This window comes from Talpa occidentalis, unplaced genomic scaffold (genome assembly GCF_014898055.3).
Source record: "Talpa occidentalis isolate TD23 unplaced genomic scaffold, MPIMG_talOcc4v2.1 talOcc4.11, whole genome shotgun sequence".
NCBI lineage: Eukaryota > Metazoa > Chordata > Mammalia > Eulipotyphla > Talpidae > Talpa > Talpa occidentalis.
Genome location: NW_023601104.1, coordinates 26,335,240 through 26,359,972, shown reverse-complemented (window position 1 = coordinate 26,359,972; position 24,733 = coordinate 26,335,240). Strand labels below are relative to the sequence as shown.

General features: G+C 40.8%; 2 protein-coding genes across 4 annotated transcripts in view; both read left to right on the top strand.

Moving 5' to 3' along the window:
* ICE2 (interactor of little elongation complex ELL subunit 2) overlaps positions 1-3,849 on the top strand; it is a 69,790-nt gene extending 65,941 nt beyond the window's left edge. For all 3 annotated transcript variants that reach the window (XR_008549077.1, XR_008549076.1, XR_008549075.1), the window contains one exon: positions 3,711-3,849. The gene's annotated coding sequence lies outside the window, so the exon portion shown is untranslated. The remainder of the gene's footprint in view (positions 1-3,710) is intronic.
* Positions 3,850-12,295: 8,446 nt separating this feature from the next.
* Positions 12,296-24,733, top strand: part of ANXA2 (annexin A2) — a 42,886-nt gene continuing 30,448 nt past the window's right edge. Inside the window, exons 1-2 of the mRNA XM_037502610.2 lie at positions 12,296-12,374; positions 23,314-23,372. Of these exons, the coding sequence (XP_037358507.1) occupies positions 23,325-23,372 (48 nt within the window). The 5' untranslated portion in view covers positions 12,296-12,374; positions 23,314-23,324. The remainder of the gene's footprint in view (positions 12,375-23,313; positions 23,373-24,733) is intronic.

Here is a 24,733-nt window from a genome sequence, read left to right as displayed (position 1 = left end):
TTTTACCCTATAAGTGCATCATTCATAGATACAGTACTGCACCCTCCCACCCCATCCTTGGTTTTGCTTTCCAAGGTTTTGGTTACCCATGGTCAACCCAAGTCCAAAAATACTACAAACAGTAAGATATTTTGAGAGAGAGAGACACCACAGTCACATTACTTTTATTACGTTATATTTATAATTGTTTTATTTTTTTTTGTTATCTTTTTTGGTGTCTAATTTATAAATTAATCTTTTATCATAGATATAGGGGGGTGTGTGTGTGTGTCTATAGGAAAAAACAGTACAAGAAGTCCTCACTGAATTTGTTGAAAGGTTCTTGGAAACTCTGACTAAGCCAAAAATTTGTAACAAAAGCAGTAACCTCCTTTCATTCATCATTGGCCAGGATTGTTTTTTCCTCTTGAACATTAAACCAAAATGACCTCAAATAAAACTACTTTATTCCAGGACCTTCTATCTGTGTAGGTTTGATCCTATCATCACTTCAGGCATCCACTGGGGTCTTGAACATATCCCCCTGAGGATAAGGGAGACTATGGAATGTCATAATTGAAGATTCCATTTCAGTCCACTAGTACTCAGTAACTCTAAAAATTTCATGACTGCAAAATTTCATGACTGATAGATAGCCACTTCAACCCTCAAGTTAGAATGATCACATTTTTTTTTTATTTTTTTTAAGATTTATTTATTTATTTATACAAGCACTGGTGTACAGTTAGAAGCGCGGGAGGGTGAGAGAATTCAACAGAGCCAGAGCCGGGAACAGAACAGGCAGACTGATGAAGTGCACTGCTGAGGGGAGCAATGGGTGGCAGGAGAGGTCTGCGTGCCATGTGGTACCCTTGCCTGGCGGCTGGGGATGGAACCTGCGCTGCAGAGGCTACGGGCAGCTTTGCACCCAGCGCTCACTTGCTGTGCCACCCGGGAAGCCCTGATCACATTTTCTTAAAACCAGAAAATGAATACTCTGTCTTTCATTGAACAGTGTAATCAAGTGAAAGCCTAATCCCATTGTCATGTGTTTCTAATCCCACTTGGTCACTGTCCTCTCTTCCTCCTATCCTTTGCCATCTTAGTCATGAGCCTTGACTCAGAATGACCTTTAACTGTTCCTCAAAACTCCTCCCAAATGACCAGTATTTGCCTTAGGCTCTGAGAGTAGTACTTAAGTAAAGAAGTTCCAAAAATATTTTCACAGTGATGGCGGTAATCAAACTATACCTTCTTCAGTGACTAATACTCATTTCCTGTTTTTATACTGAAAAGGTTTGTTTAAAAATTAACAGTCATACCTCTGTGTTGGCATTGCCAACAGATAGAATACATTGCTGTATGCTATATTTCCTCTTTTTGTGGTTGTGCAATGCTAAGAATAGTTTTGAGCAACTAAATGAATAGGCCAAGATGGAATGTCTCTCTTCCTTTCTCTAATGGTTAACTGTCATTAGTCATTCTTTTATTGGACCTTTCCCCACCACTTGATTTCATTTCTGATAGACTTATCAAGTCATAATTACTTATTTGCACTAGACTGTAAGGTTGATGTTACCATATGTTTTCCTATAATGTATCTACTGCACCTTTCTGCCCTAGTACCTGGTATATAGTGGTATATACTGGTATATACTCAGTTTATTAAATTGACATTATTTTACAATTTTAACAGATTTAAGATTTCTTCCTTTTGAGTAACAATAAACCTGAATACTAGAGTTGGGTTTTTTACCCCACCCTAGTTGCTATAGCTGATGAATCATAGAAACCAGGGAAGGAAAATACCGGTGAAATCATCTGGTTTATCTCCAAATTAGGGAGTGGAACACTGGGATTTGGGGAAGACTAACCTCTCATTTGAAAAGGAAAAAAAAAAAAATGCCCCTGCAACTCAGCTGATTCCAGCAGCTTACCCATTTGTTTGCCTGTTACTCCTACCAATATGAGATTCCACCCTATTAGAAAGCAGTTAGAAATTCTTATCATGGGCCCCCGGAATTCCAGATGCCAAACTTTTAAGGATTTGAGCTAAAATTCGGTTGAATAATAAAATTGGAGTATGCATCTTTAAGTAATTGTTTTAACTGAGTCAGATAAAGTTTAAGACTCTCTTTGAAAAAGGCCTTAGAAAGATCTTACAGATTATGGGGCTAAATGTCCAGTTCCCAGATTCAGATGGAGATGTTAAGAAATTTTGTCTAGGGCCTCCCCGGTGGCGCAGCGGTTGAGCGCTGGGTTGCGAAGCTGCCCTCAGCCTCTGCAGCGCCGGTTCAATCCCCGGCTGCTCCCCGGCCACCGGAGGAGGGTCCCACATGGCGCACAGACCTCTCCTGCCGCCCGCTGCTCCCCTCAGCAGTGTACTTCGGTCCTTCTGCCTGCTCTGCTCCCCGCTCTGGCTCTGGTGAATTCTCTCACCCTCCCGCGCTTCTGACTGTACCCAGTGCATGTGTAAACAGAACAAACAAACAAACAAACAAACAAATAAATAAATAAACATGCCTCTATTAAAAAAAAAAAAAAAAAAAAAAAGAAATTTTGTCTAAATTAGACCTCTCCATTCTTCTGGGTCACAATCTCAGTTTTCTTCTTCACAAATCTCCCCTCCACTGCAGTCTTTCCCTCCTCCTGTCTTCTCTTTTGCACACTTTGAAGACATGGCAGTATAATTTAGCATTGGTGTCTGTTGCTCTTCTCAGCCAAATCTAACCCCTAGGTATTGCATTCCTTGGGCCACAGAGGCTTGCAGATACCCTTTCAACTCTACCTACAGCCTGTCCACCACATATCTTACTTCCTGTCTGCTTGCCTCTGTATAATTCCAGTTGGCTTCATCTCTGTTTACATTTTACTCTTGTCATTTGGACTTTCTGACAAGTCATAGTGCCCTGGGTTCTCTCTTAGTACCTCATTTAGCTCTATCCCAACTTCTGATGTCCTCTCTTGGCGCTCCTGCATCAATGTGGGTCTCTTGGCTTACAAAACCAGGTCCTAACTGCTTGCCCTTTGCCAAAATTCCTGTACAGAGTCTGAATTGCAGTAATAATTACAGGGATGTATTCAATTACACAGGGATACTCTTTCTAATTTGGACAGAAAGGGAATGCAAAGAAAAGTCAATCATATTTGATAAAAATGACTTATTGATCTACTTGTAAAGTGATAACAATTTTGTTATTCAAAGTACTTCCATTTAGAATGGAATCCTGGGCCTCCCCGGTGGCGCAGCGGTTGAGCGCTGGGTTGCGAAGCTGCCCGCGGCCTCTGCGGCGCCGGTTCGATCCCCGGCTGCTCCCCGGCCACCGGAGGAGGGTCCCACATGGCGTGCAGACTTCTCCTGCCGCCCGCTGCTCCCCTCAGCAGTGTACTTCGGTCCTTCTGCCTGCTCTGCTCCCCGCTCTGGCTCTGGTGAATTCTCTCACCCTCCCGCGCTTCTGACTGTACCCAGTGCATGTATAAACAAAACAAACAAACCAGCAAACAAATAAATAAAGCATGCCTCTATAAAAAAAAAAAAAAAAAAAAAAAAAAAAAAATTTAGAATGGAATCCTGTTGGGCCTGTTTTAATGAATACATAAAGCTTGTTGTTTGGTAACATTTATGTGCAGGTACATGATTACTGTGCCTAATCTATTACATTTGCATATTGTTCTAGAGCTAAAAGAGAATTTAAAATTTTTCTAGTCAAAACCTCTCATTTTCCATTTAGAGTCTACGCGATTTGTCCAAGTCCACCCAACTAGAACATGAGCTAGGAGCTGAATCCCTGTCTCCCATGTTCTGTGATGATTAGCAAAGGACCATACAATGGAGTACAGTGTGAGGAATCTACTACAGGCCTACACTGGGTGAGCTTCTGGGGTCGCAAAGATGAACATAGAGCTCCCAGTTGCTTACGGTACAGTCATAGTATCATGAGGTAAAGGTACAATACAAAGGCTATATGAATAAAAAAGTCTGCTTCCCTCATGAGGAAATAATATTTTCTCTGAGGCTTGAAAGATAAGGGAAAGTTCTTCAGTGAGGAAAGTGGGAGTGGACATCCCATACCTGGAAAAAGGCGTGGAGGTGGCAAGAGGTGGGAGTGAAGAGAGAAAATGTGGGAAATAAGGCTGTTAAGGTAGATCAGACATTGCTGTGAAAAGTTCCCAGATAGGAGTCATATAATCAGAACTGTTTGTTAGATAATTCTGGATGCCTTGTAGAGAATGATTCGAAACCAAGAGTATACATTACAGGTGGAAAAGACGTTAGAGTCACAGCAAATGTTTCCCTGATAAGGTCTCAAAGCATTATTAAAAACAAGCTTATCCATACCTAGTGTGTTCCATGTGGTTTGAATTATACCTTAGTTCAACAAGAATTTATTACCATCTTACTATGAGTTTAGCAGGGTTACTGCCAAGAAACAAAAAGCAATGAAGTAGCCACTATTTTTTCAGCACCCAATACACCAGGTGCTTTTTAATACATTGTCTAATCTTTACCAAAGTCCTGCAGTAATGGAAATGAGAAAACTGGGATTTTCAGATGTTTCCCCTGGCCAGGAAGAAGCAGAAACAAAATGAGATCCTGGTACTTGGTTCACTCTATACCTCCTTGTTCGTTTGCTCAGTCTCATTCTCTCCCACCTCTCGTCCCTTTTTTAGTTTTTGTCTTTTTTTAAAAAACTAATTTAAAAATTTTTCTTATTCTAAATTGATCTAAAAGGTTACAGTTTGTTCAAAGTAAATGAGTACATGCCATGGATAAGTGAAATGAATAACAGCAATGTATCAAGGAACAGGAAGGAGGTTTTGGGAATACTATATTACAAGGCACCTGTAATTCTCATGGAGTGGTATAGTGTAATTTGAAGGAGAACCTAGATTAGTTAGCTAGGTTATAATGTGAATAGTTCTGAATTCTATATATTTACTTGAAAGTTGTATATAAGCTTGCATTAAGCTCATGAATTGAAAATAGGTAATTTAAACAAAGTAGAAAATTATTTTGCTTTGACGTTAAAGAAATCTGTAGGTTGACAGTCATGTTGAACTAATGATTTCACATGCATTACGGGAATAATCTCCTCCTAACTTTTTCCCCTGTTCCTTTGTTTTAGTCCTCAGGTTTCTTGTTTTTCATCTTCTGTCCTTCATGTCCACCTTCCAGTTTTTCCTTGTAGTCCACAATAACTGAGGGGGCTCCAGCAATCACAGGAAATATTAGGCAAAGGAAATAGAAAAAAGCTGGTTTCAGGGCCAAAAAAAAAAAAAAAGAGTTTTATTTGAAAATTTTCACTTCCTTATTCTTGGTCAGAACTTGGTTAAATGGCCATACCTAATTCCAAAAGAAGTTTGAAAATGTAGCCTTTTAGCTGAATATATTGCTTTGTGCTCAAAAAAATTAGTTTTGTTGCTAAGAAGAACAGAATGTTTATCAAGTGGGGAGTTTGTACTTTTTATCATATCTTACAAAGACACGCAAAGATTAACAATAATTTACCTTGATCCACAGTACCCACAATTTCTGCTCCCCCAAATCAAACATTTTCGGCACTGTAGCTTTTTCTTGTGATGATTCGCCCATGTATTTCTTGATAACCTATCAGTGTTCCTTAATTTTTCAGTTTTGAATATTATCAGGCTGCTACAACAAACTACCATAGATTATATAACTTAAATACAACAGAAATTTAGTTCTCACAGTTCTGGAGGACTGATGGGAACCCAACTCTTGGTTCACAGGCTGCTGCTTCTCACTGTGACTTCACATGGAGGAGGCTCATGGAAGCTCACTGGAGCCACCTATGAAAGGGCACTAAACCCATACCAGGGCTCTTCTCTCATGACCCAATCACCACCTGAAAGGGTGGGTTTCAATATAGGAATTTGAGGGGGGTCTGGGTGGGAAGACACAAACATTCAATTTATAGTATGCAACAAATTTTTTTTTCCTGAAGCTTTTTGTTTCGTAAGTTTTCTTGTCACATTCACTAATTCTATCCAAACTATCCAATAAAGCTATTAATTTTTTCTCCAATATCTTTAGACACAATTGCTCTTCCCAGTCTTGAGGCACCCTTGCTAAAACCTTCATTCAGTCTTCTTCTCCAGTCTAGACTTGTTGCTCTGTGTACCTGTTGTGTAGTTGTTGTCTCAAGTTCTGTATTCATCATGCTGGGAATTTGGCTCACCTCTTTTTGCATTGTTTTTTTGGGCTCAACGCTTCCTGTGTTTGCCTTATTCCCTTGGTTTGGTAAAGTATATCATTCATCATCCTCCTGAGAAAGGGTATACAGTGGGATGGATAGTGGCTCCCAAAACATCCACATTCTAAACCTCAGAATCTGTGAATATTTTATTTGGAAGAAGGATCTTTGCAGGTGTGATTAAGTTCTAGATCTCAAGATTAGATCATTCTGAATTATGGAGGTTGGTCCTGACTCTAATGACAAGTGTTGTTAGAAAAAGAGAAGACACAGAAATACTGACAATAGCCACGTGAAGATGGAGGCAGAGAATGGAGAGATGGCTACAGGAACCATGATAGCCACCAGAAACTGGAAGAGGCAAAGAAAGATTCTTCCCTAGAGTCTCCAAAGGTAGTGTGGCCCAGATGTTACTGTGACTTCAGATTTCTGACTTCCAGAAGTGTAAGAGAATACATTTCTGTTATTTTAAGCCACCAACTTTGTGGTAATTTGTTACAGCAGCCCTGGGAAACTAACACAGGATGTGTGGGCTTAAGGAGCATTTTTGAAAATTGTTTATTATATATGCACCCTTGATTTATGGTTTGTCTCAGTGTGGAGTTCTAGTTGAAAAATAATTATTTTTTTATATTTATCTCTTCTGATACACTTATAAGTTGGTATTTTTCTGCAAATTAGAACTTTACCTACTCATCTTTTTGTATATTTTTTTACTATGTTAGACTATCAATGTGATTTATCAGTTTCTATCATTATTCAATGTGATGCTTAAATCATCCTACATTTTAACCAGTAAGAGCCCCTCCAAGTTAACTTTTGTGTCTTCTTCCTATATTCCTATCAGTTGTTTAGCATGAAGTTCACCTTATATTTACTCAACCTCATCCTTTCAACCAGCTAGTCCTCTAAGGAGATCTAGTTCATTTACGGGGGAATAGTACTTAGAAACTACTATTTGAGTATTGAGTGTAATACCATTATTTCTTACCCTTCATATATGACCTTTTAAAAAAAAAATCTCTTGAATTATTTAGGAACTTTCCCATTTCCTCATCCACAATTCTGAAATTTCATGATAATGTACCTTAGGTTTTTTGTTTATTTTTTCACTTATTGTGGTTTTTTTCAATCTAAAACCTCTTGACCTTCAGTTCTAGAAAATTGTCTTCAGTTAGTTATTTCTTGGTGATTTTTCTCCCCTTCATTTTGCTGATTCTTCCTATTCTTCAAATGTTGGATTTCCCAGATGTATCTTTTCCCTCTTATGGACACATCTTCAAATAAAGACAGTACATATGCCAATGTTATATAACAAGACTCAAGTAAATGACAGCTTTATGGTTGGTGTGAGTCTAAACCATACATGAAAGGACCTAGGGGCAGCCTTTGTATCACTGAAGGGATATATCTGAGAAATATGATGTATTGGAACAAGCAGTGGATTGAAAGGCAGAAAATTATATTCTAATCTCAGCTCTACCACTTACTAGTTTAAGGATTATGGTAGATTATCTGCACCTTCTGGCAGGAAACCATAGGAAAGGGTCAGAGAGGTCAGGCAAGTCTGGAGTGAAAGGAGCAAAATTAAAGTACAAATCAAGATAAAGTTTGCTATTGTCAGCCTTCCCACTTGTCTCATCCATGTGGCTCTTCCATATCCCCAAGTCCCTGTTGCAAGTCCCAAGCCAAGACATAAGCACACTCTTCTTCACATACCCATCTGCTCTTTGTGTCTCCTCCAAGTATTCTATATCTTCCCCTGGTTACTCATCTCTTCCCTCATTAGGTGGGGCAGGGAGCATGGAATTGCCCCTTTTTATGGAGATTCCTCTCTGTAACACTTTTTTAAAAATTTATTTATGCATACAAGAACTGGGGTACAGGCCAGAGGTGCAGGGGGTGAGAGGATTCACCAGAGACAGAGTGGGGAACAGAACAGTCCGATCTATTGAACTATACTGCTGAGGGGAGCAGCAGGTGAGACAGGAGAGGTCTGCTGCGCCATGTGGGTAGCTCCTTGGCCGGCTTGGATCAAACTTGTGCTGCAGAGGCTGCGGATAGCTTCACAGTGCTGTGCTTAACACTCAAAAGTGTTAAGCGTGGTAAAGTACTAGAAAATAAAAATGCGCTAAAGAAAGACCTATGGTTTTCAAACATAATTCTAGACAATTTAAGATTTGCAAAGTGAGAAATGGCCTCTGGATCATGGTAAAATCATGTGTGTCCGCAAGACCTTTTTTAACTTTTAAGATTCCACAAAGATTTATGTGGTACTTTGAAGACAAACTGTGAATCTTAAGTGAAAAGGAGAGAGGGGCCTGTTTTTAGAAAGACTAATAAATGTGAATATTGACACATGGAATTACATCTCAGTAAGATTTCAGATAACCCATAAAATTTTTGAGGAAATTATTTAGACATGAATTTTGGAGTGTGCAATGGATGTCAGTAAGATTTATAGAAAATCCACATAGTTTTAAAGATAATTGTAATAAAAAGTGCAGTTTGGAAACAGGATATAGTTCAAAGTAAAAAGAAGTTTCTGAACATTAGAGTTTCTTTCAGTGATTAAACATTGAGAGAGCTACAAATATAGGTCAGTCTTAAAGAAAATGAAAGGCATCTCAGTGGAGTTGGGGGGCCAGAGGCAAAGCCAAAAACTCAACAGCGAATTAAAACAAAGATCAAAGACATATGGCCCATATGGTCACTTTACCTTGTTGGCTATTTGTGTATAGAGCTTATGAGCTTCATCTTTTGCTTTTAGAAGGTTAGCTACCATTAATACCCCATGTAGAAAAAAAAGAGACACTGGAGAGACCAAGGGGCAGAGAGGCACAACCTGCTCTCAGCCACTCTAGAAACCTTAATTATGACACCAAACATGCGAGTGAAGCCATTTCTGATTCTCCACTCTAACATCATGTAGAGCAGAATCAAACTGAATCTTGCCCAAATTGCATAATTCATGAGCAAACAAGTGGTTATTTATGTTTAAACCACTAAACTTTGGTGGAAATTTGTTATACTGCAGTAAGTAACACTACTGCATTACCTAATCTCTGACAGGCAGAAGACCATATTTAGGCTCCAGTTTCTTCATCTATAAAAATCAAGGGTTGAACAGGTTTATCTCTTAAGATTTCTGCTCTAACATTCTATTACTCTGAATAATTTGATTGTGCCATGCTATACATTTTATGTGTGCCTATCATCGATAACTAGATATCATTAGAGGTGTTGAAGTGTGAACAAAACAAAGTTGTGGCTTTAGAAGACAGTAGGCACCCCAGTAGGCATAATCTGAGGTCTGTTGTAGTAAACACTCTTCCCAGTCGTGGGGGAAAAAAGAAAGGAGTCTTTGCACTAAGAGATTACAGTTTTTTATACTGACAAAATTGACCCCAAATTCCTCAAACTGTGACTATGACTTTTAATGACTTCATTTTTGTGGTAACAGTGTAGAGTTCCATAGCATGTAGCAAACCCTGCCTTTTGCACAGATTTGTATGCTTGGCATTGCTAGATTCCCAAGAGAAGAAAAAACTTTTGCATACTTGGTGGCTTTTCTATCTCCCACATGATTTGAATTAAATCATGTCTTCTGTAAAGGGCCTGCCATAACACCATTAGAAGTAAGGGTCTGCAGAACCTGCCTGAGAACTAGAGAAGGGAAACTGAATCCTGTCCACTCTTTTTTTTTTTTTTAAATATTAAATTTTATTTTTATATTCCCCCATACAATTGCAAACGCCCCATTCTGACCCCAATCCTTCCCCTCCCGCCCCCCCCCCCCCCAAAAAGTGTCTCTGGTTCATAGTTTTTTTGTTGATTTTGATTTTCACTTTCTTATATTCATTTTCCTGGTCCCTTATTTAAGTTTTCTAGATTCCTGCTATGAGTGAGACCATCCGGTATTTTTCTTTTTCTTTTTGGCTTATTTCGCTGAGCATGATCCCTTCCAGTGCCATCCATGTTGCTGCAAATTGCATGTGTTTATCTTTTTTGAATGCTGAGTAATATTCCATGGTATATATGTACCACATCTTCTTGATCCAGTCATCTATTTTTGGGCATTTGGGTTGTTTCCAAAGCTTAGCTATTGTAAACAGTGCTGCTATAAACATAGGAGTGCAGGTGCTCTTTGGAATTGATGTTTCTGTGTCCTTTGGGTAAATACCTAGGAGTGGAATTGCTGGATCATATGGAAGCTCTATGTTTAGTAGGTCCAGAAATCTCCACACAGCTCTCCATAGTGGTTGGACCAGTTTGCACTCCCACCAACAGTGCACAAGAGTTCCTTTTTCTCCACATCCTCGCCAACATTTGTTGTTGCTAGTTTTTTTAATATGTGCCATTCTCACTGGTGTGAGATGGTCCACTCTTAATGTCTTCCCGTGTTCCTTTGGGTTTAAAATGTTCTCAGGAATTGGCAGATAAACAGGGTTTCTGCCCATAAAGGTTTTCGACTTGAATGAAGAGCTATAAATGTAAATCAGAAATTGTATCAGAAGAGTTGCTTAATTTCCCGTTTGTTCTCCTGAGATGGCCTGTGATGTATCCTTCTGAGTGACAGTGAGCTCTGGGACTGAGTGTCAAGAGACACCAGACTTTGCAGCTACTTGACTTAAGTGACAGTGAGCATGGCAATGGAAGTTTTTGGCCATGCTATATATTTCTGATTCCCAGGAAGGCAAAGATGTTCAATTGGGAAATAAAATGGATGTGAAGATAGATGGGAGATAAAGACAGAAACACAGAAGCATCAAAATTAGAAAAAAGAGCATCATGGAGTGTAAAAGGGAATTCAAGGCACAGTGAGGGGTCTTTGGATTGTTAGCAAAACTCTTATTTCCTGTTAGTTTGAAGTTTGAACACAGTATTTGCATAGCCACACACAGAAACACCTTTGTCTACTTTTGCTTATGTGGATTATGGAAGCAATACCAAGGAAAGGCAAGAAACTGAGCAAAACCTGGAAAGGAGTGCCTCCCTGGAGGCGCAAGGGGTTAAACACAGCCCTATGAAGCAATCCACCACCTCTGCAGCAGGAGTTCAAGCCCCTACATGGGGCAGCAGACCTCTCCTGCTCTCCTGCTGCTCCTAACCTCTTCTGACTCTCCTGCTCCTCTCCGCAGTGTACCTGGGTCGATCTGCCTGTTCTGTTCCCCACTCTGTTTCTGGTGAATCCTTTCAACTCTGGCCTGTACCCCCCAGCTCTTGTATGCATAAATAAATAAATCTTAAAAAAACAAACAACAACAACATAGAAAGGAGGCTGGCTAAGCGGTTGCAGAAAAAAAGAAGAAAATAATAGCAACAACAATGGGCAGTTATTATGAAAGACAGAAGAGCAAGAACTTCTTTGTTGGACGTGGAGATTCAAAGACACAGGCCCCACCCAGCCCTGGACAGCTCAGCATGAGGGCACCGGAGCTGCAGGACCTGTGGGTCTGCAGAGTTCAGGTTTCAGGAGGCACCGGGAAAAGCTGAGCGAGCAGGAGTAGAGTGATATCTTGGCCCTTAGCTTTGGTCTCCTACACTACCCCAAACTTGGTTCCCACTCTCCCTGCGCCTGCTTCTAGGCCTGGGGAGGGGGTCGGGGCGGGCTGGTCAGTAATCACAGGCTTGGACCTGGCTAATCACATTCGCAGCGCTCCTCCTGGGATCTGCCTCCCAGAGGTTAAGCTAAGGGAATCATGATTTAGGACTTCTGGAATAATTCTTCCTTCCACTGTATTGACACCTAAGGAGAAAAAAAGTTACTTGACGAAATTAAGACTTCACTACAATCTTAAGTGTATTAATCTATGCGAGGGTTGAAAACTCGACTTGGCATTCAAAAGTAAAATGAGCAAAACGAGGAAGGAAGATGCGAGGCCCTTAATGAGCCGCGAGGAAGCCTGGGCTGGTAGTGATTTAATGGTGGTCGGGCCTCCGTCCTTCCTGCATGGCTCAGCTCAGAAACTTGCAGGGCGAGGCGCCCTCAAGGCTGGAGGGCCTAGGCGGGTGAGTCACCCGGCGGGGGAGGGGGGCCAGCTCGGGGCGGGGCGGGGCGGGGCGGGGCGGCCATCCCCTCGCCGGCTCCGTGAGGTTGTGGTGCCTATAAAAGCCCCACCCAGGCCCGCCTGCTCCGCTCGGCATCCAGGGACTGCACTGCTCGCGGCGCCCGCCCAGGTAAGCCAACCCTCCCGCTATGGCCCCGGGGCCGCTGCTCTAGCGGGGCGCTGAGCGGCCGGGAAGAACACGGCCTGGCCAGGAGAGGCTGGGAAGGATAGGGGCCCGGGCGGTCGTCCAGGGGAAGGGGCTGGAGGGGATCTTCTGCACTAGGAGTTCTATGAAGACAGGACTCAGCAGCCAGGTGGGCTAGCCAGAAGTGAGGAGAGCCGGTGGCGCCCCGGCTTCGGGGGAGTGCAAAGCAGAGGGAGGGGGTCGGGCATGCCCCCTCCCTTCGAAGTTTTCTCAGGAAGCTGGTTGGGGGAGGCCTTCGTGAGGAGAAGAGGAACCGAGGGAGGCCCTCGCATTCCAGAAGTGCCTGGCCCCAGGCTGGGACTAGGGTGTGGCCGCCCAGGGAGCCTGGGATCCCTGGGCAGAGCAGACTTTGGGGGCTTTTCCTTCCACGTTTAACAAAAGCTTTATTGCCATATAGACGGTACTGTCCGTGTGTTACAAGATCATTTACTGAAAACAAATGCACATTCAAGTGAAATTTGAACCGACCACCAGGAGGGAAACATTGAAGGAGGATGAAGGGTGGGAATTTTTAGCAGCAGCCCCTCAAAACAAAACCAAACAAACAAACAAAAAAAAACCCGGCTTGTACCCTAATCTAGATCACCTTGTGGGAGAGCAACTTCTGATTTCAGTGCCTCAGGAAGGAAGTGTCACCTTGGTTCTGGGGGGAAGGGTTGTCGCTGACATATTCAGCAGATGCATCTGTGAGTCAGGGACCTAGGGTACAGTATAGGGTGTGGCGTTGTGGGGTGGGGCCACTCCTTGCAGTTCCTTCATTTGTGTAGGACTGGGCTTCTCAACTGGGCTGCTGAGAGTGTGAACATAACTTTTCCTTATCTTATGAGAGTGCTTTAATGATGCTCATTTTTTACCTCTGCCCACAGGGTTATTGTAGAAGATTTCTAAAAGCATGTCTGTCCAAAAAATACACATAAAGCACCCTGAAAACACTAAGTACCATACCAATGCAGAGTGTTAACCATTTTTGTGTTCCGATTTGCCATTTTAAAGCTATGAATTTTCTAAATGTGTGTGAGAGAACAGTGACCTCATAGGGGCATATCAGGTCTTCACCAAGAATCCTACCTGGACTTCAGGGGAGTGTGGGTCCCAGAATTCAGATCATCTCTACTAATGGATTCTGTCCAAAAGTGTGTGCTGTTGTGCCTGTCCAGAACTTGGTGGTTTGGAATTCAGAATACTTTCCTACTGAAACAATGTTATAGAAGGTCAGTCTAGAAACCCCCACTTTAACATGCACTATATCCACGTACTCATTGTAAATGCCTACTTTTGGGGGTGGGGCTATAGAGGGGGTAGGAAGGTGGGAGAATGAGGGAGAACATGTGGGTAGAATGAATAAATCACTGAAATGTATTTCTGGAATTTGTTCTTAAGGTTGGCCCTGATTATTTTAATTGAAAAATTATAACTTTACCCCGCCCCCCTTATTTCCTTTACCTTCCTCCTGCTCTTCCAGTTCTGCCGATTCCCTCTTTATTTCAGTGTACTTACACCCAACCTGAGACTAACAAATTGACTCATGTCCTTTAAGTTAGGAATGGTTGGTGGTCCTAAAGTCCTCAACAACCTGAGAAGTTTTGTTATTTAAAAAACAGCAAGAAAAATCTTGTTAATCTAAACACATCTAAAATTTATATAAGAAGTGGAATCAAGGAGCCACAAGATAGAATTTTCAGGCAATGTGAAGGAAGATATTAGACAAGACCAGTTCAGAGTGGCAAACATGCGTAGATATTCTCTGTGGCTAAAGGGTTTAAGCCATTCCTGCTTAGCACTTTCCTTCCTTCTAAGTCCATCAATTATCTATGAATGCTTCAAGGCTTTCCAATGCATCTGTAATGGGTGTTGACTATTGATGTGCTTTTTTTTTTCATTGTGGGTTTATGATTTGGAGGCTGCTGGATTTTGTAATTTCCCCGCAGTGCCAAGTGGTCTGTTTGTGGTAAATACCCAGGAAATGTTGCTGACCCAATGGCTTTCATCAAGAGCAAGGACTTGGATTGGAGTCTCAATATTTAATATCGAGTGTCTTTAAGCTATTAAGGTATTATATTGATTGACATTAGGCCATCAGTCATGCCCATTATTTCCTGAATAATTCCTGGTTTAAGTAGTTTTCCTGGCAATGCAGATATCTTACTATAATTACTATTGATTTTGAGGGCTGTAGATTCTTTCTGTACCACTTAGAATCTGGCACTAACACATTGTCATAGACCTTTGTTCTCAAAATTTCCTTGTTGGGAGCTGTTGACCTGCTGAGAGGCATTTTTCATTTAAGGTGAGTGTATTACAGAAGGAAGCCCAGGCTCTAAAGGGCTGCTTGAAACACCCATTCATTCCTCAGTATTTATTAATCAACTACTATATTCTAATCACAGTTTTAGGTGCCAGGGATAGAATAGTAAACAAAATTTCTTCTTCTGGACTTTAAATCTAGCAGGGAGAGAATGAAGATTGACAAACTAAGATAATTGTATAGACAGCAATCGAATTTTGAACTTTTCCCAAATTAATGTTAGTTTTCAAACTTGGTTGGCCTCATTTCTTCTTTAATCCAGCCATTCCACAGATCTGAACATATTTAGCGTACCTTCGGTAAGTGGTGAACTTATCATGACTTACTTAACCTGCCTTCTGGATTTGATTGAAAATTAATTAAAAATGGAGTGCACCTCCCCCCCCTTTTTTTTTTTTTGGACATGGGAATTCACCTCCCTCATTTTTTCTGGTGCCATGCCCTATTCTAGTTGTAGACTACATCAGAGGAAATTCCAGTCCTTCAAAAAAATCTTTCCGCCCTTTTACTGTCTGGCGTATTTTTCCTTCTCCTATTGTGAGAGCCAGTCCCCATTTACTTTGTTGAGGGGGGCAGGTCAGAAGTAGGGGTCAAGATGGCCCAGGCTTGTTTTTCTGGATGGTTCCACTGAGATTATCTTGCAATCTACCTTCTAGGATATACCCCCAAGATTTTAAAACAGCTGAACTCGGTTTTGTCAGAGAAGTACATGGCATCCAAGCAGTCTCAGTTCTAATCCCAGGCTTGATGTGGAAAGTTCAGACTCAAGGGAATAGTTATGAAGTGGAACCTTTGCTCTTTGTCTCCCTGCCACACCCCTATCTACACACTCACAGCTCAAAGGGAATCTGAGTCCTAAAGCCATTTATAAATCCGCCCTTGCTTCCTCCTTGCCTTTCTTTGTCATCAGAGATATAGGTTACATTTCTACACTTCCTGCGGCAGAGATAGGACCCCATTATCCCTTTCACGGTAGAGGTAGAGGTGAGGTGCTGGGCTGTCTTTTGTGATGAGAAAGAGGCTACCTCTGAAGGGATCTGCCAAGTTTTGCAAGGGTTTGAACAGAGGCTGGAATTTACACCTCCTGCTCTGTGTAGACATTGGAGCTGCATTTGAGATACTCAGTCTGAGGGCGAGGAAGACAATTGAGGAAGACATTATAGAAATACCTAGTATATGTAATGCATCCCCAAAATGCATTTGAATGCTTAAGTGTGCTAGGCACTAACTTCAGACCCATGGGGAAAATGGAGTAAATGAGACAGAAACCTTGTGGGCAGATTGGCTGGAAGACTGCCTTTATATATTCAACTCTGGTGTTTCACAGACATATCAAGAGAGACTTGAGCACAGAGCAGGGAAAAGTATGGGAGAAAAGGTAACACTATTTTTTTCTAACCTGAAATCACATGAGAATATCAGCTGACCCACATTGAGTGTTCCCAGAGGGAAATTGGAGAACCAGAGGTAACTAGAGAATACTGAGTGTGTTTGAAGAACTACTAGGCCAATCTTTCTTGGTTGTGGTGGGAGCATTTAGGTAAAGTTCAGCGTATGGAAGATCTGAAATGCTGAGTTTAGATTTTTTTTTTCTGCAGGCAGCAGGGCCCCAGTGGAAATACAATATGTGGGTCATAAAACACTAAAATTGAGTTTGTAGATGTGAAGGCTTGGATTTCCCAACCCTGAGAGTGCTTCATGCCAAGTGATGTCATTCTTCCTGCCAGTCTCTTTCCACCCACTCCAATGCTAGATCAGGAGTTGGGCAGAGAGAGTTCTGAGAGCAAGAAGCTGCAATGTGTCCGTGGATAGCAAACAAATATTAACTCAGATCAGGCAGAACAGACACAAGCCAGAGCAAGTGCTATGGTGACTATTCTGCTCACTCTGATCAAGGCCACTGGGCAGAATTCCAGAAATCCTGGGGAATGACTTGGCCTTGTGACTCAGGCATTAATCAAGACCATAAAGCTAAGGAGAAAAGAGTGTGCTTTCAGGAAGTTTCTGTTACATAGAAATGCTTTAGGAGGGTGCAGAGTACAGTGGGAACTCCATGTCCTTCCCCACTGATGCAAATCCTCCCCCCCTTCTTAGTTTCAAATTCCTCTCTGTCCCTGTAGTCCCTGGACTGAGTACAGTAAGGGCTTTGGTGGGGAAACCCAACCCATCCTCCCACCCCCACACATTTTTTTGCTTTAAAAATCCTCGTTTGTGTCATCAAGCCCCTGATTGATTCACCCTGGTTGCTAGGGATGTGTTTTGTGGCACAAGTCAACACTCAACAGTCCACGTTTAAACTACAGTGGGTGTGTTCCTGAAACGGCTGGATCATACTCAGGTTGGGCTGTGCAGACTATGCCTATTGAAACATGTTTTTGTTTTTGCTAATTAATATTTGGACTTTCTGGAGCTAGGTCATAATTCATTTCAGTAGAACTTGTTTTTGCCATTGAAGTGTTGACTTTTAGGTTTTCTTTCAATTTTTTTTTTCTTCTTTTTTGGGGAGAAGTCCAAACTCTTTTGGTTGTAACTATGTATTTGAAGTGAAACAATAGAATACAATAAAATTTGTTGGGCATTGTTAGGAATATCCATTATTACCACTCAGGGAATGGGTCTTTATACCGGCTTTATTTGGGGTTATTGTGGAAAATGCAAAATAGAGCAAACTCTAATTATCATCCTGAAGATTTTCTTTATGTTGAATATAATTTTTTTTTCCCCGCAGTTGCACAGATTTTGCTAGTGCCTAACTCTGCATTCTAAGAGCTTTTCTAGCCAGGCAATGAACAGCTTTGTTTAGGCGAGCAGGTTAGTCAGGTGGAAAGGGACAATGGTATGATAAGGATAGAACTGGACTTTTAGTGAACTTAATATAGCATAAAAACATATTGATTTTTTCAAAATCAACAAAAACTATGAACCAGAGACACTTTTTGGGGGGCGGGAGGGGAGGGATTGGGGTCAGAATGGGGGGTTTGCAATTGTATGGGGGAATATAAAAATAAAATTTATTATTTAAAAATAAATAAATTAATTAAATTATAAAAAAAGAAAAAAAAACATTGTTTTTCAGTGATACACACCTGAAATCTATATAATGTCATAAAGCAGTGTTACTTCAATTTTAAAATATTACATTTAGTGGTATTTTCAAGGCCAGAACAAACTGTTCTGTTCCCTTCATTAGGGTATAGCACCCAGGGATGAATTATTTCAAACTAGTCTCAAGTAGGTGTGGCTCTTTCAGTAAGAGCCTCTGTATCTCTCTATTTTCTTAAACTGAAGTCTTGCCCTGATGATAACAGCTATTTTAATGATCTTGTCTAGTTACCCAGCCCTTCCCTGGGAATGGAAATTCCTGGTGTGTAGAGATGCTCATCAACAGATTGAATTTGCTGATTTTTTTTTCTTTTTTGCAAGTTGAAACCAGTTGGAGATATGGGTGAGGTTGAAATGTTGGAAAGAGTGATGCAGGCTGCCATGTTTATGTTCATATTCTGCAGAGAAGGCAGCCAGAAAATGTGTGATGCTCCTGCTTTTAATGCACTTGTCAATTTTATAGTGTGATAAGGAGTCCTTGGGGTGGAATTGTCTGTGCATCTTGTAGATTTCATTTTATTCTCTTTCAAAATAATAGGTGTACTAAGGCAGAGCTGTTTCATTATTTTGAATGAAAAATTATTACGGTGAACAAATATTATGAGTATTGGGAATAAGTCACTTGAGTTCTGACCCACTGGCATTTTTTTAGCCAAGCTTGAATTTGCACCATTAAGAAATTTCTCTTTTAGACCCGCTAAGGGCACCACATTAGACTGGCTTGTTTTAAGCTTGTCTTCTTGGTTTCTGCCCCACCACCAGGGAACATTCTCCCCACCCCATCTCCTCAGGCTCCCTCTCTTGTTTTCTTTGGCTAGAAACTTCCAGGGTGATTGCCTTAGCTATTACTTCATCATTAACACTTAGTTGATCTCACTGGTTTGGTTTTATCTTTCTCTCCCTGTGTTACTCTCTTGGGATGAAGAACATTGCGGTAGGTGAAAGGGCAGTGACCCAAGAGTCAGAGACCTAGATTCTGGCCTTGCCTCTGTTACTCTTTAGCTGGTGACCTGCCCTATTTCTCAGATGTCTCCCTGGAGCAAGAAGGGAGAGAGGGCTTGAAGGTCTGGTGGGGATGGAATCTGTGTTTTAGAGTTTTGTGTGTGCCCCCCACACCCTAATTTAGTGCAGGCTGAGTGTGTGCTTGTAAGGAGTTTGTTATTGCTTACTTGAATGTCACCAGTGTTTGTAGCCTACAGTAACAATGCCACGACTTTCTTTTCCAGTTTAAGGGGAGCAGCACACTGACACATTATCATTAATCAAATGTTTTTTGTTTGTTTTTAAAAGATTTTATTTATTTATGCATACAAGAGTTGGGGTGTAGGCCAGAGGTGTGGGTGTGTGTGTAAAAGACACAGAATGAGAAGCAGGAACAGAACAGACGGATTCACTGAAATACACTGCTGAGGGAAGCAGCAGGTGAGACAGGAGAGGTCTTTTGTGCTATGTGGGTCAGCTCCCTGGCTGGGGATCAAACTCGTGCTGCAGTGGCTACTGATAGATAGCTTCATAATGCTGAGACTTAACTCCTTGCACCACCAGGGAGGTCCTCAAATGTTTTTAACCTAATGTTCTACCAAACATTATAAGTAAAGTTGACAGCTTCTTCTAGAGACTAATCAATGTCTACAAAATGACTTTGCATTACCAAGAGTGTGGATGTAGTTTAGAAAGGAGGGCCAGATTTTACTTCTAAGGTGAAAATATGTTTGCTGTTAAAGTGCATGAAATGTTTATATGGATACAAAAGACACTTGCTTAGAGCAAACTTCATGGATATTGCTTCGTGGTTACTATGATATTTTTGCTTTTTCTACAGAACAGTAATAAATCAGAGAAATATAAATATTAATTTTACAAAATAACAACTCATTGTTTCCAAAAGTTAATTAGCAATGAGAGTGTACAGTGTACCTTTAAACCTGTGAGGAAGGGCCTCCCTGGTGGCGAAGCGGTTGAGCTCTGAGCTGCGAAGCTGCCCACAGCCTCCGCAGCGCCGGTTCGATCACCGGCTGCTCCCCGTGAGGAAACTGGAACTCTATGGGGGACACAGGTAAAATACTCCCTACTGTCTTGAATTATAATTATATATTTATTATTTGAATAGTTGGTACATGGCAGCCATTTGGTACACTTTTGCTCATGAATGAATCAAAGTATTCTAACATTGAAAGGTGGGAGAGGGCCCTGGAGAACGGAGGAGGAGGGTGGGGCTGAAGCCAACCAGTTATAGGAGAGGTCAGAGTAGTAGTGACTTGAGTAATGGGCAAGGGTCTCTCTGGAACTAGAAAGAGGTGGTGAGGGTAAGGAGATGGGGAGGAAACCTGAGTCAGGTTGCTGTGGATTAAAGGAATCTAGTAGAAGACACCAAGGCTGGTGTTTTCTGTCAAGAGAGCTGGAAAGACAACCTGAAAGAATTGCACAATAAAAACTTACTGAGCATCTGTGGTGGAGATTTTCCCTCCCTAACCATCAGGACCAATGTGAGGTACTTGATTTAATAAATAGGCAGGATTTTATCTGTAATTCTTTATAAGTATGAATAACTCTTTGCAACTCTGACTTGCTGGCCCCTTATTTTGGGTTTTGTGTTTGTATTTTTATTTCTTTTTTTTTTTTTTAAAGATTTATTTATTTATACAAGCTCTGGGTACAGTCAGAAGCACGGGAGGGTGAGAGAATTCGCCAGAGCAGGAAGCAGAGCAGGCAGAAGGACCGAAGTACACTGCTGAGGGGAGCAGCGGGCGGCAGGAGAGGTCTGCGCACCATGTGGGACCCTCCTCCAGTGGCCTGGGAGCAGCCGGGGATCGAACCAGCGCTGCGGGCAGCTTCGCAACCCAGCGCTCAACCGCTGCGCCACTGGGGAGGCCCTCTGACTTAGTCTTAAGGGTAAAGTCAAGTCTGAGACTTGTATGGTTCAGTGTCCGGGAAATTCATTTCCGTTTTGGTTATTCTCTGGAATGTTTCTTGCCCCAAGTTGTCGTTGGAGATTTCTTGTGCCATCAAGTCAGACTCAAACTTGTCTGTTCTGATAAGACATTTCAAACTTAGTCTCCAACTGATCTGGCTGCTACTAAGTTTCAGGACTAGGATTGGTCCACAGTGTCATGGGATTCTTTAGACCAGCACTGCCCAGAAGAAGTAGAATGCGAGCAGCACATGCATTTGTAAATTTTCTAGTAGCCATATTTTAAAAAAAAAGTAAAAGAGGTGAAATTAAATTTAAATAATATATTTCATTTAACCCAGTTACTCCCATCATCATAAATGTGATATATAATCAATATAAAATTATTGAGAGATTTTACATTTTTTCATATTAAGTCTTTAAAATGTGGTGTGTACTTAATAGCACACATCACTTTGAACTGCATACTTTTCAAATGCTTGATAGCCACACGTGAATGTATTGGACAATATTGGACAGTCCAGCTATAGAGCAAGACTTTTTTTTTTTAAAAAAATAAGGGTTTTTTTTTTAGAGCAGTTGTAGGGTGACAGCAACATTGAGTGCATAATAAGAGAAAGTTCCCACATATTCCCTTCTCTGCACACGCATAACCTTCTCTGTTCTTACACCCGTACCAGAGTAGTACATTGGTGACAGTTTATTGAACCTACATTGACACATCGTTGTCACTCAATGGCATTAGGATTCACTCTTGGTGTTAAACATTCTCTGGATTTTGATAAGTGTACAGTGTTACCCATTGTTATAGTATAGTATAGAATAGTCTCATGGCTCTAAAAATTCTCTGTTCGGTGGCTGTTCACTCTCCCCTCCCACCTATTCTCTAGCAACCACTGATCCGTTTACCAGTGCCCTGGCTTTGCCTTTTCCAGAATGTCAGGTAGTTAGAATCATACAGTACATAATCTTTTCAAAGACTTCTTTCACTTAATAATATATATTTAAGATTCTTCCATGTTTGTTTGTGGCTTGATCTTTCCTTTTAGGGCCGAGTAATATTCCATTATCTGGCTGTGCCACAGTTTATACAGGGGAAGATTTTTGCAAACCAGGATTATATCCTAGCAGTGGGACATGTGGGGAGTGAAGGGTGTTCTGTGAGTTTTGGGAGTAGGAAATTGGAACAGCTGTGATTTTTTTTTTTTTTTTTATTGCTGTGCTTAAAAAGTTTCTGTGGGGCCTCCCCTGGTGGCGCAGCAGTTGAGAGCTGGCTGCGAGGCTGCCCGCAGCCTCTGCAGCGTGCCGATTCATTCCCGGTCGCCAGTGAAGGTCCCACAAAAAAAAAAAAAAAGGTTTCTGTGAATATCAAGAAAAGAGGAGTGGTCTAGGAGAGCTTTCAGGATGCAAATCTCAGAAGTATATCCTTAGCCACAAATAAAGGCAAGTTCTCTCCTCTACATTCCCCCACCTACACCTTGGAATTGCTTAGTCTAAAGTCTTCTGATAGGTCGGCAGATATTTATGTCGGACACTCCATTCCAGTTTTATGAAGATATTTAGGTTAAGCAAACTTCTGGAAGAGAATGGAGAACTGAATTTGCATGGGCACAATTTCCTCAATCAAAGAATATTAAGCAAAAAGAGACCAAAACAGGAGTTGGCTTGCTGCAATTCAGATGTCACTGTTTTGTGATGTGGCTCAGCTATTTTCTTTATTTGGGGGATGCTGAATGACCTGTTTTATCTCAGTTGAGATAAATTTCCTGCCAATTGAGCTCTCCTTATTGGCAAGCATTGGTGTATCAATTCTGAGAACTGTGTGATTGCAAAGCTGAAAAGCCCATTCATCAAGCTATGGTGTCACTGCCCTATTTAATGTATTAACTAGAATGTGACTTCATTTCAGCCATTTTGAATCTTAAATACAAGGAATTCAGCCTTTTATTAAAGGAATGAGTTGATGACAAAATTTGTCCATTGTATTTCTCACAAACAGTTTAATACCTTCTTTGAGCATCATTGAATTAAGAAAATAATTATGGGGAGTTATAGAGGATGTCATTTAGAAGTGGGCCAGCTTGAAAAAAATGATTGACTTCAGTTAACACCATAGTTTTCAGGCCTTTTTCAATATGTTAAACTGCTGGTGAGAAGTAATGGCTGGTTTGACAAATTTATCACTTTTTGTGAGAAGTGGAAGACTCAATTTTACCCTGTTTGAACAAGTTGCATTAGCCTTAGGGAGCATTTTGCTTTTGTATTCACACATCAATTTCCCCAAGGTCTGTTTGTAAAGAGGGGAAGACAAAGACTGGCTATGGCTAGTTCAGTAGCCCATTCCAAATCTAAGGCAAATCACCTTCAAGTTTTAATTTTCCCAGTCATAAGATGGGAATTGCATCTATTTGTAAAAATTACTCTAATATCTTCAGATGAAATGGTCCAAGAAGTAGAGATTAGTATAATGAATCATTGTGCTTCAGGGGAAAGAAAAATCTCATAAACCTTCATAAAGACTTTGTTATGTGTTTTTTTTTAAACAGCTTCTTTCAAAATGTCTACAGTTCACGAGATTCTGTGCAAGCTCAGCTTGGAGGGTGATGTAAGTATATCATTTTCACTTTGTGTCGTTTTGCAAACTGAACATCTCTGGGTAACTGCTTTCCTTGTATATCTAAAGAAAATAGGGATAAATTTCAGACATGCATTCCCTTGCTTTGTTCCTAATTACATTCGCTGTTCCTGCTAGTTCAATTTGAAAGAAATGTTATGGCACTAGAAACCTTTTTAGGATCACATTAAAATGGGACATCACTAGTGACTGGAATTTTATCCTATATATTTAGCATGTCATTGGTAGTTATTGTTTTGGTGATAAATAATTTAATGTCATGCCTTAGAATTTTATTAATGGTTGCCGTAAGCTACAGTCACATAAAAAATCATCCTGTATGTTTTGGATTTCTTACAGCATCCAGGAAATTATTCCAGATAAGGACTTAATACTTTTATTTTCTTTTTAGCAGCTGGGAGAGCTTTTCTTCAAAAGAACTAGGATGTTAGTTCTTTTTTTCTAAACTAACTAATGAAAGTATTACAATTCAACATGCACCTTTTTTGTTTTGGCTATTGGGGACCTCAGAAGTCTATTTAATTGTCTTTCAGAGGAAATATGTGAAACAGGAAATTCTGATGCATTTGCATTTTTGTTTTGCAATTATGAAAATGTTAAGCTATATGTGAAGTTATGTTACTGTGAATACTTGTAAAACCAAGAAGATATGAATGAAGTACATAAAAATTATGATTATATAAGATCTAATATCAAATATTTTTCCGGTCATCTTAGCAGAAATGGTTTTTACAAAAACAGAGTGATGCTGGTTTGTAGGCACATCTTCCAGATATTTCTAAATATGCACATAGAAATTAAAATACAAAGAAGCACGCCACAGTGGGTTGAAAGCACAAGGGTTCTCTCTGTTGTCTGTGGTTCTTGCCATCAATTGTTCAGATGGGTGACGTCGGTGCAAGCACAGGTTGTATAGACTACACAGCTTACATATTTTTTTGCCCTTCCCTTAGAACTTCTATACACTGTTGTTGGTAATAATACAAATTGCATGTTGAAATCCAGACAAGTCCAGACAAGCTGAATATTATTTTTTCTTAGTAGATCCACTCACTACATTGTTCTTAGTATCAGGTTCATGAAAGGGCTTTTCATGTAACATGGTTTTTTTTAAAGATTTAAAGATTTATTTTTTAAAGGTTTATTTTTGCATATAGGAACTGGGGTGTAGGCCAGAAGTGTAGGAGATGAGAAGATTCATCAGAGACAGACTGGGGAGCAGAACAGGCAGATCTACTGAAATATACTGCTGAGAGGAGCAGTGGGCAAGACAGGAGACGTCTGCTGTGCCATGTGGGTAGTTCCCTGGCTGGGATCGAACTCATATTGCA